A 20,274-nucleotide genomic window follows, 5' to 3' on the forward strand; every position below is an offset into this window, starting at 1 on the left:
AGGAAACATGCAAGCGTAAAGTATGAAAAAAATGTGGCCACAGCTGAAGAAAACAAACCCAAACCCAAACCTACACCTAAAACCCAAACCACAAAAGGGAAGAATTTTGTGGGGAAGAATTTTACCAATATTTGCAAATAGAGCAGCCAACACTGGCCTTCAGGCTGTGAGCCTTTGGTCTGATTAATTAAGGTCAAGGTGGTGGTGAAAATGCCAGCTGGGGAGCATTTTGCTGCAAGATAAATTTGTCCCTCAGTATCTGTGCAAGACAGCAGGGAGGTGTGCGCGTGTGGAGCTAAATTAATTTGATCCACATCGTGCCAGTATCTTCTGTTCTCTCTCCCTGCTGTCAGTTATCTCGGTTGCTTTTTCCTCTCCCTCTCCTCCTTCACCCCCACACATTTCATAACACGGAGAGAAAGCACGGATTAGCTTCAGGCAGAATTTAGAGATGGAATAACTCTAATTTGATTATTCTGCACTGAGAGAGGGCTGTTCTTCCTCCTCCTCCCTCTTCTCTCTGGAGGGAGAGCCTTTATAAACCTGAGCATCAGTGCGATGCGTCTTTATCCTGTGCTCAGTGGCACGCGCTGCTTGATAATCAGAACGTGCTCCTTATAACAAAACCTGGGAGCTCCCCTCACCTCCCCTCCGGCTGTGTGTCTGCAACAACCCTCATGCTAGAACAGGAAGCTGCGGCCCAGGGTCCCTCCAGTTAGGAATGCTCTTTCTCTGGCCACAGCTTTCAGCTCTGCCAGGCTCCAGAGGCCAGGCCGGAGGGACCCTCCTCGGGGACCTCGAGGTGAGGCTGGGCTCCTCGGGGTCTTGCCCCAGCCGAGCCGCCTGCATCCCAGGACCCCGCCCGGTCCCTCCACGCCTCGCCCTTCCCTTCCAGCGGCCGTTGCATTGCGCTGGGGCTGGGATGGATAAGGTTACGCCGAGGCTTCCTTGGACGCGAGGGAGGGAGGCGGGTCCGAGCCCGCGCCCTGGCCGGCGGGGGTGTTCCCACAGCTGGCAGCTCGGGGCCGCGGGGCCACATCCCTGCGGCGGGCGGGCGGGCGCGGACACAGCCCCAAGCTCGGCCGGGCCATGGCGCGGGAGAGGCCGCCCGGGAGGGGCCGCAGCGCCCTGAGCCGCTGCCTGCTGGGCGCCGCGCTGCTGCTGCTGGGCCTGCGGCTGTGCGCGGAGCTGCGGCGCGCCGGCCCCCCGCCCCCGGCCCGCAGCGCCCCGCCCCGGCCGCCCGCGCCGCCCCCGCCGCCCGCGCCCGGCCCCCCGCGCGCCGCCGGCCGGAGGCAGGTGACCTACGTGCGCAGCGGCCGCCGGGCGCGCGGGGGCGGCGGGAGCGGGACGCCGGACACCGGCTGCTGCGCCCCGCGCGCGCGCCCCCGCCGCAAGGTCAGTTGCAAACGGTGCCGTCTGGGGGCTCGAACCCAGACCCAGACCCCACCTCCTCCGCCGCGCTGCGGGGCCCTCCGCTCGGGCTGCGCCGGCCGGCGCCCTGGGACCGTCCGAGAGCCTGAACCCCGCGCTCCTCATTGGGGCGGCCACGCCGGGGCGTCGTTCCCTGCAGCGAAGCTGGCTGAGCGCACTGTCAGCCTCGGTTTGCAGGCGTCCCGGGACGGAGTCCCGCTTCTCACCTACGTTTGAGTGAGGGGAGGAGAGCGGTGATGGGCACTGACAAGGAAGGAGTGGTGATTTTGTCTATAGTCTGTACTTTCCCCAGTTTTCTCCCCGAGGCCTGGGCAGAACTGGGTCTGTGTGCACTGTGAATGGCTTTCCCACCACCTTCCTCGGTGAAGGTGGTCCACCCTGTCTTAGAGCACTAGTTAAGTATGCAGTTTTACCTATATGTTCCCAAACATTCTAGTTTAGCACTTCTTAGTTGGGATTCAGGAATCTGTATGTAGTGTAACAACCCCACTAGGTGATTCTCATCACGAGAGAAGTTTGGGCTGCAGAGAATCGCCCTTGAATTGGCTGGCGCGGGGCGAGAAGTTGAGCTCCCCCCCGCACCACTTAATGCGGAGTTCACTTGAACTTGGAGGACCGAAGCAATAACGCGGGCTTGCTCTTCCTCCCTCATTAACCCCTGGGCTCACACCTCACCAGGTGGCCCAGTTTTAACCTCGGATTAGGAAGCCTCCGCCCTCCCACGCTCCTGTTGGAGCTCAGGAGTGTACTTGGTACTTGGGAGTGAGAAGACTAAGAACTGCAGGTATGAGCGTGCCTGGTGCTCATACCCATCCACCTCTTTGTAAGCCTGTCTTTCTCTTTTTTCATTTAAGCATCCCTCTTCCCCTTCCTCACCACCCTCCTCCGGGGAAATGAGAAAAACCTCTCCCTTTGATCTCCTTTGGCTTCCTAGTTCTCACCTATTTTTTTCATATCACACCCCCCCGCCCCCCTTCCACCTCCTCTTCAAGCCTTACCCTCTGGCTTTTCCCTACCATTGTACTCCCATCAGTGTTATCTTCCTGGATAAACTCAAATATGTCTTTCTATCTCCAAAGCCTCACTTCCAGAATAATGCAGCCGCCTCTTCTCCATGTTCCTAATTCGAGTTCCCTGCCACCATGTGATGCATCCAACACACGTTGCCAGGGCTTACCGGGTCCCAGATGTTGCGACAGGTGCTGGGGATACCAAATGGGTTCAAAGTCTAGATGGGGAGACGCTCAGCACAGGCCTCCGGTAAGGTGACCGATGCTGTCATTGCGGTCTCGACCTCTACCTGTGGCGTCAAGAAAGGCTAACTGAGAGGGAACATTTGACCTACGACTTGATATTTCTTACGAGTTCCGGCTCTTCTGTCTCTCAGGATATTCTCACATGTCCCATCCTTGATACCGTCAACCCCACTCTGCACTCTTCATGTCACAGCCGCTCCATTGTTCCTGTTGTCACCTGTCCACGCGTCGCTCTTAAGTCTCAGACAAAGTGTCTATAACCGGAGCCTGTCTTACACGTGGGAGAGTTTGGAATGCACAGACTCAGAGGCTCACTGGGGAGGCAGTTCATGGCAGGCTGCAGTGATCCAGGCTGGCGATGGTGGCGGCTCAGAGAGGTGGTAGAAGCGCAGGCGGGAGAAGTGGTCGGTGCTGGATACGTTCTGAAGGGAGGTGAGGGAGGGGTGGTTTTCTGTTTTGGAAGGAATGGGCAGAAGTCAGGAGTTTGGTTTTAAACATGTTGAGTTTGAGATAGCTTTTAGACATCCAGGCGGAAATGTCAGACAGGCAGTTGGACATACAGGTCTGTAGTCGGAGGACATGGCCAGGTTGAAGACAGACATGTGGGGTCATCAGCACACAGCGTCGCTAAAGCCACGAGACTGTAGAGAGCAACTAGGGAGTGAGGGTGGCTAACAAAGATGAGAAAGTTGAGTCTGAGCCCTGGAGCTCAGTTTTTATTAAAATTAAGTTAGAAAAAACAAAAGGGAATATTTGTATTAAGCAGGGGTGGGGAACTTTTTTCCTGCCAACGGCCATTTGGATATTTATTTATTTTATCTTTATTGTTGAAAATATTACAACTTTATTTGTTTTCCCCATTGACCCTTCTCCTCCCCTCAACAACCTCTCCCAAGCCTTCACTATTGTCTGTGTCCATGGGCTTTGCGTATGTGCATATAAATTCCCTGGTTAGTCTCCCCCCTCCCCCCCCATCCTCACTTCCCCTCTAATATTCACCAGTCTGCTCCATGGTTCTATGTCTCTAGATCTATTTTGTTCATCAGTTTATTTTGTTCATTAGAGTCCACTATGAGTGAGATCACATGATACTTATCTTTCTCTGACTGGCCTATTTCGCTTAGCATAATACATTTGGATATTTATAATACCATTTTGGGGCCATATAAAAGTATCAACTTGAAAATTGGGACTGCCTGCTATTTTGATCAAACATTTAACTCACCCCTAATGCCTTGGCAGGGCTAGACAACATGATTTTGTGGGCGTTATATGGCCTGCCGGCCAGCTGTTCCTCACCCCTGGTAGAGAGTTTGGTGTGTTGTAAACAGCGATGGCAGCTTTAATTTTCACTAATTTGTTTCAAGTCTTCAGCCCCAGCCTTTCCCCAAATGTGATATGTTGTTATAACCTCTCTTCTTTCCATCCTTGAACACTCAGCTCAAGGATGCTGCCTGGCAACCTTCCCGTTATTCCTTCTTCCATGCGGAACTTCCCCCAATCTGAGATGACAACAGAAACGCATTCCCCATGGGTGAGCTGCTCTGCACATGCGGTGACCTGGTAATCCATTTCAGATGGGACGTTCTGTTCCCAGAGTTGTTCTTGACAGAAAGGATTGTGCTTCCTAAAGCGATGCTAGTAAATGCTTACTCCTGAAAAATGCTTACACTCTTGTGTAACACATAGAGGCATCTACGTTAGTCTATTCTGCATGACTCTAAATGTTTTTGGTTTAACAAATATAAGAAAGGAGTGAGTTTATTCCTATTTTAAAAATAATATCTTTAGAGCATCGGCCTGCGGACTCAAAGGTCCCGGGTTCGATTCCAGTCAAGGGCATGCACTTGGTTGCGGGCACATCCCCAGTGGGGGGTGTGCAGGAGGCAGCTGATCGATGTCTCTCTCTCTCATCGATGTTTCTGGCTCTCTATCCCTCTCTCTTCCTCTCTGTAAAAAATCAATATAATATATTAAAAAAAAATAAAAATAAAAAAATAAAAATAATATCTTTTTAGCCTCCTAAGGAAACATTCTCCCTGGATTTCCTTCTCCCTGGCTAGTTAGTTATCTATTTACTTATTTTCAGGGTATACATTCTAACTTTCCCAAATTCCTAGATAGTGGGAGTCTTGAATTTGTTTCATTTTTCCATTTAAAAAAAAAAAAGTTGGATTAAAATGTTCCTCAAAACTGGAAAGACCAGTTACCTGATCTGTTCTCCCACTTCTGGGAACAGAGCTCATACCCCTTATATTCCTGGGGGACAAATCCTGTTCCGCCTTAGCCTACCATCAAGATGTGCTGAGATAGAAGCGGAATGCACCATTAAATAATTTATGGAGTTAAAAAGTTTGGAAGTTATGTGTTTAACTCCTTGGATCTTACTTTACTTAATTTTTGTTTGTTGAGAACAAACAGTGTTATTTAGGTTCTTGGGTACTTGCCACAGGCACCTACCAGATTGGTTAGTGAAGGAGAAAAAGTTCCATCTATTTTGAGGATGGCTTTCTGGATGGATGAAAACCTGCATGAAATAATTGGTTTGCTGAGTGTTTCTTGTCAACATGCTTTCTTTGTTAGAGGAACAAAAACTCAGTGATTACATTGCCACCTTGACCGTGGCTTATGCTTCTCTTAACGAAACCAATTGTTATAAAGAAGGGAAGTGTGGTGCTTACTTCATCCCTTCTTTCAGCAAGCCAGGCAGGAGCTAGCTCTCCAGAGTAAACCCCCTTTCACATCAGGGGTTCTGATTTAAGAGCACTGTGAGCTGAGGGCTCTTGATAATGATGCATAAATGCTGCCCTTTTGGGCTAGGACGAGCCTGAAACCCATACACTTTCGTATAGTACAGAGGCTTTAAACATTCACCAGGGCATTTAATCTCCTAATTCTGCATACTACACATGCATCGAAGTATCACTGTAATTCTTTTTCTTCCTTTCCCTTCTCTCTGTTTTCTGTCTGTGTCTCTGATCTTTTTTCTTTTAAACAGACATCTACTATGATTACATAGGTAAAGTACTTTTGGGAAGCATTTATAGAGGACTAATATACGTTTCTCCATGATTTATGCTTCTTTATGAAATCTTGGGCAGTTGGCGATCCACCTAAAGGACAGCAGCAAAACCTATAGCTCGTTTGTGCAGGAGAGGCACTCACTCAGGAGCCCAGCTTCCTGAAGGAAGCTCTTCTCTCTTATCGAAGGTATTTTCCTTGACATTTAATATGTTGGGTAGAAAAGTGACTTCTGAGTCACAGAGCCACAGAACCCAGCAGTGTGCTGGCTTGGTTTGTTAGTCACAGATCCCTTGGAACAACGTGTCAAAAAGAAAAGAAAAAAAATGTTTCCTCTTCTCCTGAAAAACCATATGGCAAAATTTGGCCGTTCTTCATCACGTCTCTCTTCCTCTTGGTTTTCTAATTCTGCGATCATCATGGGAAAGGAAGAGGGAAAAAATGGCATCTATGCCCCTTGGTGTATCCAGTTGCCTTAAAAGTCCTTATTCTTTACAAAAAAACCTTGAAGGTGGGTTTGAATTGCTTGTCAAATATGGCCCAGCGGTAGTTTCCAGTACTTTGGATCTTTCTGTGTCCTTACACTTCTGTCCTTCACGAACAGCATTAATCAATCCTCTCTCTCTGTCCCCAGGAGGCAAAGCCTTTTCATTTTAAACAAAGTCATGGAGGGTAATTGAATGCTCTCCAGCAATATGTGGGTGTGAAAGAGCAGTTGCTTAGTTTCACAGGGAGAAAGACAGGTTTTGAATAAAACTTTGATGTGCCTTAGATGGGGAATAGGCCTCTGCACTCCTTCCAAACCCCACAGCTCCTCAGAGAGCAGTGGTCTGTGGGCAAAAGAACAGCTGAAGGAGGCTCCATTGTTTTTCAACAATTGGTGGTAGAGCTTTTCGGTTTTTGAGAGCAGTTTGTCCAGCCCATTTTCTCCAAGGAATGGGGAGCCTTATCAGCTTTATTGAATTGGATTTCTTTCTTAGTCTGCGAAGAGAATCTCGGAACTAGGCAGTGAAACTGGAGACTGTCAGGGTGGTAGGCATTTGGGTTTTCCATCTGAGCTGGGATACCTTTGGAGTCTGTGCTTATAAATAGTTGGGCTCTTTATTCTGTAATTCATAGACAGTAACCAGAGCCTGCTTCACTTACCCCAAGACACACACTAAGGCTGGAATCTACCAGCGTTGATAAGCTTTGCTAACCTAAAAAATAAAGTCCAAAGCGAAAGGCAACAAGTGTTTATTTGAGATCTTAGAGTAGCTATTTGGGAAACACAGGTTCAGGCGGAAACGCAAATAGTGTTCTGGTGATGGGGTGAAGGCAAGGTTTTTTGTTTGTTTGTTTGTTTTTGTTTTTAAATGTGAAAAGGGAAATAATTACATGAATAGGATAAAGAAATTTCTATTGGTGTTAACAAGCTAAGTTATTCTTTAGCTATACATGGCTGGTTACTGATTCTAAAGAATGTTCACAATGATCAGTCCTTGTGAGAGGATGTCTGCTATCCTGTTAGCTTGCAAACAGTCCTTTGTAGAACAATGTTGGCTTGACCCAGTCCAAAGGTTATTGTCAAACGTTCCAAACTTTCAAGGAACAAGATATGCAAAACCTTTCCTCTGGGATGGCGGCTTTGATTCCATTTAAAAATGGTTCTATTTATATGAATTTTCTCTTTTTTTTATGGTGATTATTTATTTATTTATTTAGAAGTAACCAGCTGGACTCAGTTTAGATGATCACAATTTTGTTGGGAGCATCCAAAACATAATCAGGAACTAGTCGAACTTGTGTCTTCTTTTCTCTATGAGGCCTGATCAGGGTGTTGACCTTGGCCATGTCAATGTCATAGAACTTCATAGCCAGTTTGATGTGGTGCTCATTGGTCTTAACATTCACAGTGAACACACGTGTATTGTTGCCTTCCACTTTTTCATGGCTGATTCGGTCGTCGGGGAATTTGATGATAGCATAGTGGTAAAGTTTATTTTCTCCGGGGGGTGCTCTTCTGAGGATATGTGGCCTACCCTCAGAGCTCCAGTGTCTTGGGGTGACATTGGAAGGTGGGTGACATGTAGATCTTTTTCATGTGGCTGTGGGTGCTTCTCATATTGCTTTTTTTGCCCTCCAAGTCTTTGCTTTGGCTTTGGAGGGCAGTGGCCTCCTCTTTCTTTGCCTTCAGGGCTATCTTCATGAAAAGCCATTTATATCAATTTCCCAGCTTCTTTTAAAAACATCCCTGGAGTTCTCTAGATACCTCACATTGGTTCCATTAGTAATCAAAGGAGTTTTCTGCTAATAGACGAGGAGAAAATTTGTTGTCTAAGAAGCATTGCTATTCTACTCAAATGATAGAAACAAAATTGAGTTTTATGAGTCTACAAGACCATCTGTAATTTAAACTAAAAGCAAGATGGATTGTTAGTTGATGTCTCAGGAGGTAAATTTGACCACAAAGAATTTTGTTGGAGCCACACAGTGTTTTAAGTGTTTGAACATACACATCTTTAGGTGGGGCATGTAGTGTCTAGTGGAGTCCAGTTCAGCTCTCTCTCCATTTACATTGACTGTGTGACCTCTGAAGGCATTTGAAGTTGCAACCCCTGAGCCAGATGTCAAAATCAACAGTTAGCCAGATGTTTTCCCAGTGAGGTTAAGGCTGCTAAACTCAGTGGCAGCATGGCACATAGATTTGCAAAAGCAGAAGGTCCTTTAAGAAAGGACCTAAAGAAAGATGAGTTATCCAAGACTTGAATTAGATGCTGGGGTGAGTAAGATTGTAGGGGAGTATGTTTAATGTACTCTTTTGGTTGTAAACAAGAAAAATGGATGGACCCTGGCTTAGCTTAAGAAAAAAACACACAGAATTAAATAAATTAATTAGGAAAACCTCACTGAATTGGAAGAAGAGTTGACTGACTGGTATGTGAAGGAGAGAAGGAAATCCCAGCTTTCTTTAACCATCTCCCTAACGTGCTAACATAACAAAACTCACCTCCCTCACTCAACTCCCTGCTCAGTCTCTTAGTACACCCTGGGTCAACCAGCTCAAGCCACAAGCCATCAATGGCTCAAGATATGCCTCTCTGCCCTCAAAGCCATTTTTAGGGAAAGGGAAAACCTTCTCTAAGTTATCCCATGAAGTCAAGTCCTTGACATCTCTTAATTATTCAGTATAGTTATTGCACAGTTTTATGCCCATAGGATTTTGTTTTTCCTATATTTTATTCCATTATTTTAACTACTCCAGTTCAGGGATCTTGAACGTGAGCATCTAGAAATAGAGTGTAGGTTTTTTTGTTTTTGTTTTATCTTGTGTGTGTGTGTGTGTGTGTGTGTGTGTGTGTGTGTTTGTTTGTTTTAATACTACCCAAACCTAGCATTTATGATTCTGTGTATTTTTTTTTATTGGTTAACTATTTCTCAGTTTCTCTGTCTAGATGTATTCTTATAGATAACCTTATTTCCAGGTGGCATTTGGCAGTAAGTTGTCAGCTTTTCTATACTCTGATATTTTTATTGAGATGGGTATATATATGCACATACATCTATGTAGATGCAATGTGTTTGTTTGTTTGTTTGCTTAGGAAAAGTTATTTATGAGGACTTTAAATAGAGAAAGTAAATATAACCAGTATGCAGCCCATGATCCCAATTAGAGTTCTCAAACCATGTTAGAGTCTTGCCTTTTTTGATCAGCCCCCCGACTCCCTCCTCCCCCATGGTAAATGTGGGAAGGTACTTTACACACAAAGAGCTGAAAACTTCTCTAGAAAATCTGAATATTTAGAGGCCTGTTTGCAACTTGCTAGTTTGGATTCTTTAAGTCTGGTTACTTCTGTATCTGGACTCTGGGTGCAAATGGCAGAACCCAACTGAAACTAGTAAAATAGAAAAAATAGGGATTCATGGGAAGGGTCCTGGGGTAGAACTGAAGGAAGAGCTGTGGAAGCCAGGAAGGCTCTTGGAACTTATGGACTGACATGAGCATTGGAAACCTTTGTTGTCCACAGTACCCATTACCACACATGAAGTAGGTATTAGTCGTTCTTTTTTGTCACACCCTTGAATTTCCTTCTTGTGTTGAGGAATTCTCCATCTTTCTTAGAAAAAAGCCAAAAAATACTTTTTCCAACTTTTCCTTGCTCCTAGTGCACTGTAGGCCTTACCATTCGGAAACACCTACCCGAGAGCTTGGATTGTGCCTTAGAAATTTGAGTGGCACAAGGACCATGGAGTAGCATGGTGGCCGAGATTCTAGCGGAAGCACCCAGCCCCGCATGTGTGCCCAGCGGTGGGGCAGTGCAGTCTACACCAGCACGTGGAGTGGTCTTCCTAACATTAAGATTCTATAAGTGAATACATCTTCAGTCAATTTATTTTCTACTTAACTAGCCAGAGTGGTTTCTATTGTTTACAACGAAGAACTTGGACAGATCAGTAAATTAGAACCGACAGTTCCGAAGGTTACAGCTGTAACTTTCTCTCTTCAGTTTTGCTTGTGGCCTGTTTAATTCAGATTTTGGGACATGATGGTTTGGGTCCAAATGACCTATGGGCTGAGGGACCTTTTCCTGACAAGATAATAACATTTAGCATCAGATACTAAAGTTCCCAAATCTGCTAACCTATCACTAGAAACACAAAGTCCTTTTTCATGGTGCCATTTAGGTGGGGTATAGGGCCGGGGGGGGGGGGGGGGGGGGGGGGGGGCGCACGCGCAGTTTATGCTGCGATCACCAACAACTGTCCAACTGTCAAATCAGGGCTCATCCTAACAAAGATATAGTTCTTGCTCATGTTAATGTATCCATTGCCGGGTGGCAGGGTGGGCGCTACTGCTCTGTGCTATCATCGTCCTCTCTCTGGACCCCAGACTCTGGCAGCACAGCCACCAGCTGGAATATTGCCTGTCACCTCCACAGAGCAGGGAGTGTGCTGGGGTCTCCAATGGCTTTAGGAAATGCCTGGCTGGAAGCCACACAGCACCTCCTGCTCACAATCCTGTAGCTGGTGGCTGGGTCCCACCCAGTGCCAGACGGCAGGAGTCAGAGAGCTGGAAACATGTGCTAGGCAGAGCTTACAGGCACCACAGTGCCCTTTGCTCATCCACACCAATGGACATCATCTCGGTGATGTTTCAGGCTGGCCGTCTTGAATGCCTCGCTAAGTAGGCACATTCGGCAGTGTTACATAAAGCTGGGAAGCTCTTCCAGGGGCCTAGATTTGCACTGAAGCGAACAACTGAATTCAGCAGAACAGTGAAATAAAACAAGCCTCTATTTACATCTTATAAACAGTGCTGTGATGTGTCCTGGAGTTTGTTAAATACAATGATTCTTGTTGACATTATTTATGTTGGACTTTTTGCAAAGAGCGGTGATGGGGTGATGGTCTGCAGGCCTTTTTCCTCTCTTCCAGAAATAAAGCAAATTATTTGAGTAAATGAAGTCATGAGTGTGAACGAGCCGAAGGACTCTGGTGAGATGAATCAAGCTCCATGTGTAAGTCCATCTTCCTGGTGATCACTTTATTCATGGTTGTTGGAGCAAGTTGAAAGACTTCCAAATGTGTATTCAGAATCTGGCAACAAAGTCAGAGGCAATATTCTTGTTTGCTGTTGTGTCCGATGTGATGGTATGTATTTTTCGTTTGTTTTTGTCTGTTTTGAGTAAGATGGTGTCGTATTTTCACACTCGAGGAGTTAAAATTCTGTTCCCCCAGTTACTGGATGTGGACAAGTGGCACGCCCTGTCTGAATCCCAGTTTCTTCCTCTGTAAAAAAAATGGTATGTAGCACGTCACTCAGCGCTGTTGTGAAGATGAAATGAGCATGTAGGGGAAAGCACCTGGCCTGTGGGGTAGCTCAGCAAGTAAAGATTGTCTCCGTGCAGCCCTTTGTTGCTGGAGAGCTGTGGGCTCCTGGGCATAAAAAAGATACAGGTATGGCCTTATCACAGTGACTCAGTGGGCTGAACGTCATCCTGTGCGCCAAAAGGTTGCAGGTTCAATTCCTGGCCAGGGCACATGCCTGGATTGTGGGTTTGATCCCTGGTGGGGGCACGTACAGAAGGCAACTGATCGATGTTTCCCATTGTTTTTCTTTCCCTTCCTATCTCTAATAATAATAATAATAATAGACAGAAACTGGCTTAAAAAAAGATACAGGTATGTTTATCTGTGAGGTATAAAGCCCAGTATTCATTGGAATTTTTACTATTTTTCTTATTCTTGAAATTTAAAGCATATGTAGTATGCTCAGCAATCAGAGGAGCTAGAAGATACGTTTTTAAAATCTTAAATAAAAGCCAGCAGTAACTAGTAAAATTTTGTTAGCATTTTTATTATAAATTTATCCCCCATTTGTCATAAATTTATCCCCCATTTGTCATAAAATGGTTGAGGCTTACCTGTTCACATTGGTTTGTGATTTCTTCCCCCTCAAAACTAATTACAAATCTCTTTACAACATGTTGTTAAATAATTTTTGTCTGTGTCAGGGTTGGCTGTATATTTTTCTTCTCTTTCATAATATAACTTTCACTCAAAATAATGTTTACAAATCTCATTAACTGTACCACTTGCTATAACTCTGCTACTTCGTTAGATCAGGGAGCCCTGTAGAGTAATCTCGCTAAAAGTTATTCTGGCCCTGTCGGCCACATTTTAGTCAATTAAGTGCATATAATTATACTTAGAAGTTTATATGCATTAAAGACAAACTCAATTTAACCAACACAATAAACAAGACCTAAGTACTGACCTTGCGCATGGTATTATGGGGAATATAAAGCCTTTCAGAAGTGTACAAGTTAAGAGTTGGCTAGGAGGGTACCACTGTGCTAGGGGAATTGCATATATTCTTTTATTTAATCCTCACAACAAATCTGCAAGGTAGGAAGAGTCTTCATTTTATAGATGGGGAAGCCAAGGCCCTGGGACATTAATACATTTGGGCAAGAAAGTCATAGCATGGACTGAAGGTTCAAACTCAAAATCTATGACTTTTTCAAATTGCCCACCAAGAGAGGCAACTAATAACCAATTCTCAATCAAAGTAGGCTATTTACCAGATATTCATTAGCTAAAATCTTCTTGTAAACAAAAGACACCACAAAGTTAAAAGACAAGCCATAGGCTGGAAGAGAATAGTTGAAGTACATATCACCAATAAAGGATTAATATCCTAAATTTTAAAAGTTCACCAACAAAACCGTAAGAAAAAGACAACTGAAAAGGAAAACAAGCAGCGAATTAACCAGGAACTAATAGAAGAGGAAACCTGAAAGATTATTTTTCTATCCACCTATGGAAAAGAGAGAGTATGAACTCACAGAGAGATGATACACCCTGCCCATAAGCAGGGGAAGCAAATCAAAACACAATGGGATTTTATTTCTCTCTCTCTCTCTCTCTCTCTCCTCTTACACACACACCCATAATATTGGAAAAAATGCAAAATGTCTGCTAAAACAAGGATTAATAAGAATATGGGAAAAAAAGGAACTCTTACTAAATTATTTTATCAAAGTAGCTCCTTACCCAGTCACTCTCCTAGTATTTTCTCTTATGGCATTCCCACTCTGACATTTTATATTTTTAAAATTCTTGTCTCCTTTGAAGATAGGGAGCTATTCTGACCTGCTCCCCATTATATCCCCAGTGTCTATGATAGTACCCATACATAGTAGGTGCTCAGTAAGTACTGGCTGAAAGAATGGTTATTTCTAGTGGGGTACTAGACCCATGTGTTTGAGGAACATCTGAGTCTTTCAAGAACTATTCCAAGGTCCCCTTCAGATCTCTAATTTCTGAATGAGGGTATGATTACATTACAGATTCTTGGAACACAGCACCCAATGTTGACTTTGCTTCAGACAGTGGTGACTATACCAGAGATCTAGAGCCATATCTGGCCTGTACCTATTTTTATACAGCTTGTGAGCTAAGAATGGATTATATGGATGAACATCTGCAGTTGATTTGATGTTAGGAAACACTAACTTTGAACCCCAACGAAGCAAAATACTCCCCAGAAAAAATATTTCCATTCCCCTCATTAGATCTGTATCACAAAAAATGTGTGCAATTATTTTGAATTTTATCAATAAAAATGTGGAAACTTGTCCTCTCTCTGGTTATATAAATGTCTATTTAATATCCTTGATTTTACTTCTTGGCTCACAAAGTCTAACATATTTGCTATCTGGCTCTTCCCGAAAATATTTTCCAAACCCTGCTGTGGAAATGGCCTCAGGGCCACGCAACTGGGACTGTTTGAGGTGAGGGTGACCACTGACCACTGACCTTCAGTGAACCCAGTCAAACCCAGGAGATGCTTGTGTTCGAGTTTTCCCATCTGCAGCCTGAGAAGAGTGGTCCTAGATTACAGGGACACTGAGAAAATGTTCGGATACTCTCTTATCCTTTGTGGGAATGTCGTCATTGTGTCTTCAGGTTCTTTGTTAGGAGGCCATTTCCATGTAGGAGATTAAAGTGGTTTAAATCTTGGTATTTACTTCCTTCTGTCTGTTACCCACCTTTTCTTTCTTCCTTCCTTCCTTCCTTCCTTCCTTCCTTCCTTCCTTCCTTCCTTCCTTCCTTCCTTCCTTCCTTCCTTCCTTCCTTCCTTCCTCCTTTCTTTTTTTCTTTCTTCCTTTCTTTTTTAAGAAATATATTTTATTGACTTTGTACAGAGAGGAAGGGAGAGGAATAGACAGCTAGAAACATCGATGAGAGAGAAACATTGATCAGCTGCCTCCTGCACACCTCCCACTGGGGATGTGCCCACAACCAAAGTACATGCCCTTGACCAGAATCAAACCTGGGACCCTTCCGTCCGCAGGTGGACACTGCATCCACTGAGCCAAACCAGTTAGGGCTGTTACCCACTTTTTCTAAAACAAGTATAGGCTGGTTGGGCAGATTGACTCCATCTTTTCCAGCTTCTGGAGTCAGCCTTTCCCTTAACACTTACATTGAAATGGCATGAGCAATGTGCTGGGAGAGAGCTAGTACTTTTCTTCCCCTTCAGTGTCCTGGTAATGTCGGGGGCTTACATTTTCTGGTCACTGTCTCTGAATTCCTACTCCTAGCTCATTGTTTCACCTCTGGACACTGTTTCTTCCTCCTCCACACTGGACTCCTCTGCCGGCCAGGTCATTCCTAACTGCCCTCCTTGCTGGCCTGATCTCCCACAACTGCTCTCCCCTGCAGGCCTGGTGCTCCCAACTGCCCTCCCCTGCAGGCCTTATCCCCCCAATTGCCCTCCCCTGCAGGCCTGGGTCCCCCAAACTGCCCTCCCTTGCTGGCCTTGTTTCCCCCAGCTGCCCATAACTGACCTCCCCTGCCAGCCATCTTGTGTCAGCCATCTTGTGTCTTGGAGTGATGGTCAATTTGCATATTACTCTTTTATTAGATAGGATATTAAAAGCCACTCCATTGTTTGAAATGGTACATTTTTTTGTATGTGAATTATATCCCAGTTAAACAATCCTCAGACGTCCATTGAGTGAATGACAGTTGTGAAAGCACATGTTTTCTCTGTTCAGAGATAGTTGGACTGTGAGAGGACCCTGAGGCCTCCTGCTTGGCAGTGCTCACCGATGAACATGCTCAGCAGAAATGTCGAGTCCACATGCCTGCTTCTAGGAAGCACCTGGCATGGCCCCTCAGGAAAGGTTCACCTGGTGAACGTCATGCCTCTTCTCCCAACAGCTTCTCGGGCATGGCAGAGGCACTGCAGGGCCAGACACATGCAGCCCTGCAGCAGGAGCCCAGGCACTCGCTGTTACCACCTAAGGGAGAACCTCCAGCTACCATCCTGGCGAGCTTGCCAGCCTCCTAGTGCATCAGCTTTTTGCACAAAACACTGACCCAGAGCACCAGGGGTTTGTCCAAAGACATGGCCACGCACCTGTCATCTTTTACGTGAGTGAATTTTTCTTCTGCTTAGACTTCAGCTCCCTTGGTGGTTCTTTCTTGCCTTCATTCTTACCCACATTTAGGAGGGCAATTGTGTTAAAGGGAACAGCAATTATATCAATCTCTTGCTTTTACACAACTCTTCCCAGCTTACAAAGATTTGCTCTGTTGTTATCCCAAGTGGTTCTCATAATAGCTTTATGAATGAGGTGGTGCTTTTTTCCATTTCACCAGGAGGGAATGTGTTAAATAACTGGTTCAAGGTAAAAAGAGACTGTAACCCATTCGCTGAGGTCAGAGTTAATATTCTTTTCCTTTTCTACACTCCGGCTATCTTCATGCTGAAATTTGGAGAAAAATATGTTGATTACTCTAGACTTTAGGTTTGATATTAAAGCATTTTAGATATTTTCCAAGCCAAGCAATATATCTTAGAGATTCATTTTTAGCTATTTTGTCAGGCTGGAATTTCAGACATGACTTACTTTGCTTGAGAACAAATTGGATCTGATTATATAATTACGATAAGGAATGTTCTTTTGAATAGTGAATATTCATTTTGTACAGAAATAAAAAAAATGCCTTAGTTAGCTAATGTTCACTTAGAGGCCATCAACCTCAATCAGGAGCAGGCAGCCACATCAGTTTTGAAGCCGAAATGCTTGCATTTACTTGGGTAGCCTGGATACAGATAATTGTTTTGGAAAATCTGAGTGCCTGGGCCTTCTTTCTGGACAAGGCATGTTCGTATTTATAAAACCAAACCACCAGCACAGATTGGAGCCCCCGTAACACACACAGCCTTGTGTCCTTCATTGTGATGGGGATGTGTTGGAACAGAAACAGAAAAAACACACATATATTGATATGTAATTTGCCATTTAAAAAAAAATAGGCAAGCTGGGATGCTGGTAGTTAAAATAAAGGCACAGTTGTTTGGTTAGGTCATTAATGTAATAGAAAAAACAGATTAAAAGTACTCTTAAGGTTTACCAAAAATATATTTTTTAAAAATAACAAAACCGTACAGGAATGGGATAAGTGGAGTAAGAGAAATTGAAATTTTAATTTTCTCTTTTATCTGAGGAGTTCTTAGATTATAGCTATTTGGAAACCAAACTTTTCCAATTTAAAAATAGAAGCGGAGAAATAGGAACAGATTGGAGTTTAGCAGGAAAAAAAAACGGAGTGAGAAAGAGACTAGAGGGCTCTGTGCTGGTGCTCGGCTTTGCAGTCCTCTGGGCTGCAGACAACCAGGGCAGTGAGGCCTTGAATTCACTCCAGAGCCGTGATCCTTCACATTTTTTATTTTAACTATAGCTGGTCTGGTGGCAGCAGAAGTGTGTGCGTGGAGAACATGCTGTGAACCAGTTAATCTGCCCCGGCGTTTTGTAGAGACAGGTTGAGTGCTTCTACCGCAATACATATTGAAGAAACAAAAAGTGAGCACCAAGGCTTAGAATGTGGTGGAGTTACTTAATTTTATGTGTAAAATACATTCCTACAAGGAGAAGTGCAGACTCACCTTTAAGGGAACCGGCACAGCGTTGTGCAGGTTGAGCGATTGGAACTGGGTCAGAGCCGTTGTGGTCAGAAGGCCGATGTCCGCAAGGCTCGATGGGATCAGCCCTCCATGGAAAGCATTCTCACCTTTACCTGAGAAACCAGTTTTTCTCCATTTAACAAATATATTTACACAAACATTTATTCCTTTAAGGTTACATGCCAACAGTCTTTGGAATTATGAAAACAGACTTTCATTTTACAGAAAAGCTCTGTGTTCTTCTTCACAAATAGATTTGGGTAAAACGAACTTCACAATTTCAAGGTATAGAATATACTAGTATACAGATTTAGCTTACATTTTCTAATTGCTAGATTTTTAAAAATCTATCAAAACAAATGTTAATTTTTAATGAAATGTTTGAAATTCTTAACAGTGCTTTCTTAGACTCTCTCAGGGCTCCGCTAAATTGCTTGTCAACTCTGGTTTTATTTTATTATTTTAATTTTAACAAAGCTGGATCAAAGGCATTTAGAGATTATAATAACTTATTACCACCTAAATAAATAAAGAATATTTATATTTTGCTAGATTAAAGTATTACTAATAAGGTCAGCTCATGAATTTCCCTACTTTCTTCCAGAGTAATAAAAAAATTGTCATCTATCCCAAGAATTATATCATGTTCTTTCCTCTCTGGCTTTTAAATCAATATAAAAATGTCTTCAGGAGTCATTTCTGTGGGGGAGTTTAAAACAAGTAAAACACATGGTGTCCTCACAAGGCTTGTAGTTTGATGAGAGAAACAAGATGGACACACTTGAAACAGATTTTACCAAACATTTGCTTAAGTGTAAAAGAAGTACAAGCAATAATTGTGAAGCACCTGCTTTGCATAGTGTATTTTGCGAATCGTAGGGACTTGAGTGATTGGGATATTTGGGGGAGGTACGTGGGACCAGAACTGCACTCTGAATAAAGCGTGGAATGTGAACTGATTCATGGATAAGATAATTCTGGATGGGACAAAAAAGGCCTGGCACAGTACGTTAGGGGCAGGATGCTTTAGGAAGCAGGTCAGAGCTGAGTTTGTTTTGTAATCAGAGTGTCCTATAGTCTTTATCTGAGCATTTCTTACTTCTCTGAGTCTTATCTTGGCAGTGAATTGCCTTTGGTTATAAATATTTTCTTTCCCTAATGGAGAATCTCCATAACCAATGGTCTGTTCTATCTATCATTCAGTCTCTGATGGTATGGCATTTGGAAGGTTCTGTGGGGATGCTCTCATAGATAATGATAACCATCTTTTACCAGTGCCTTTGAGGTACCTGTATCAGTCAAGATAGGCTGGGGTGATGCTGCAGTAACAAATGTCCTCAGCATTTCAGTGGATTAAGTAGCAAACCTTTATATCTTGCTAATGCCATATCCAGTGGGGGTTAGGAGTGGGCAAAGACTCAGCTTCTCGCTGTCATTCAAGGGCTAAGGCTGACCTCGTGCCCACGGAGACATACCATTGCCATTTATCAGAAAGGCCTGAATCCTTTCCCCTGCCACATTCTAATCCTGCTTTCAACTCTTTGAGGTTTCACCATCCATGACATTTTCAGAGCCACTGGCAAACACTTTAGTGTGTTCTCTGTCATATATAAAGAAGTTCGTAAATGTATCAGTGCAAGACAGCTATTGCGGTTTTTACCTGGGAATCCCTTCTGAAATTGCTATTGGGCATGTTATGTCTATATTAAAAGGAGAATTATGTATGGGAAGATAAAGCTCCAAGGCCTGGGTGGGAGGCATCATGGTGTAGCAGTACATGTATGGGACTAGCTGCCTAGAGGTCTGGGTATGAGCCACATCCCTGCCTCCTCCCACCTTTGTGACTCTGGTAGGTCGTTTCTCCCCTCTGAGCTTCCTGTTCTTCAATTCTATTGTACAGGAGTTGGCAGATTACCCGTAAGTTTTCTTTGAACACAGTGATTCTCAACAGGTACAAAATAAGTAAATTTAAAGCTAGAAATAGTTTGTCTTCTGGGTATTATCGCTTGTTTTGGTTTTTAAGTCCTATGTGGGAGAAAGTTTGTTTTTCTTTAATGCAATACATGTTAATCCCCCTTTCCTATACAATTCAGAAATGTGGTAAAAAATTTTTGGACCTACTGTGTTTATTTGCGCTATTTGTCCCCTTTACTTTGGTCATTTCCTGTCTAAAATGAGGGAAGAAGACGGGGCCAGGGTCAGCTGCCACTTTGGTAGCTTCACTGCTAACTTTGGCGACTGCCACTCTCACTCATGAGAGAAGTCTGAGTCCAGAGAGTTACACAGCAGCAAACCCAATAATAACCGACCTCCATCTGGAGAGGTCTGCTTCTTTCAGCAGTTCTTCATGTTCTTGAAAAGGGCCACTGAGTGATAAAGAGGGTAGGTCTTTACTTCCATTTAGGTTGGAGGCTTAAGTACTTTTGGTTCCAGAGCTGTCTGGCCAGCTCTCTGCCTATCTTACACTGCTGGCAGCTTCCCACCGATGAAAAAGAAACACTTATTGGGCTGCTTCTACTTGTCAGGCACTGTAACTCACAGTGCGTTCAGGCAGAAGATGTTCTATAAATACACAATCCTGGGAGGAGTGTCCTAGAACCGGAGTCTTATCTCTAATTGCCAGTAGGATTCACCCAGGCTACCAATACTCTATCACAATCCAGAGGACCAGAGGGTAGCAATATAGACAGTATAAAATACGGACAATATGAAAATGACAAAAAGTTCATTAATAATGAATATATACTTAAAACTGAGAAATACATACATGCATGCCTTCTATCTAATAAAGAGGGAATATACTAAATGACCATCACGCCCTCACAAAGATGGCGGCGCCCAGTCCCCTCATCCCTGCCAGGATATCTGCCTCCAGAGTCCCCCAGTCCCCTCAACCCTCCAGTCCCCCAAGGCCAGCCCAAGGTGCAGGCAGGCCTCAGATGGAGGCTCAGGTAACCAGGGCTGGCCAAGGCTTGCACTGCTGGCAGTGGCAGCAGCAGAGGTGTGATGAGGCGTCGCCTTCCCCTGATCGCCAGGTTGCTTCCCACCTCTGAGGGCTCCTGGACTATGAGAGGGGGCAGGCCAGGCTGAGGGACCCCCCTCTCC

The 20,274-nt window shown here is 44.3% G+C and overlaps 1 protein-coding gene across 1 annotated transcript in view; it reads left to right on the plus strand.

Moving 5' to 3' along the window:
* The first annotated feature begins 828 nt into the window (after nucleotides 1-828).
* The window catches only part of METTL24 (methyltransferase like 24), a 75,053-nt gene continuing 55,607 nt past the window's right edge, over nucleotides 829-20,274 (plus strand). Inside the window, exon 1 of the mRNA XM_036414592.2 lies at nucleotides 829-1,395. Coding sequence (XP_036270485.1) covers nucleotides 1,090-1,395 — 306 coding nt within the window. The 5' untranslated portion in view covers nucleotides 829-1,089. The remainder of the gene's footprint in view (nucleotides 1,396-20,274) is intronic.

The sequence above is a fragment of the Pipistrellus kuhlii genome, unplaced genomic scaffold (genome assembly GCF_014108245.1).
Source record: "Pipistrellus kuhlii isolate mPipKuh1 unplaced genomic scaffold, mPipKuh1.p scaffold_m20_p_5, whole genome shotgun sequence".
In the NCBI taxonomy this organism is placed as follows: Eukaryota; Metazoa; Chordata; class Mammalia; order Chiroptera; family Vespertilionidae; genus Pipistrellus; species Pipistrellus kuhlii.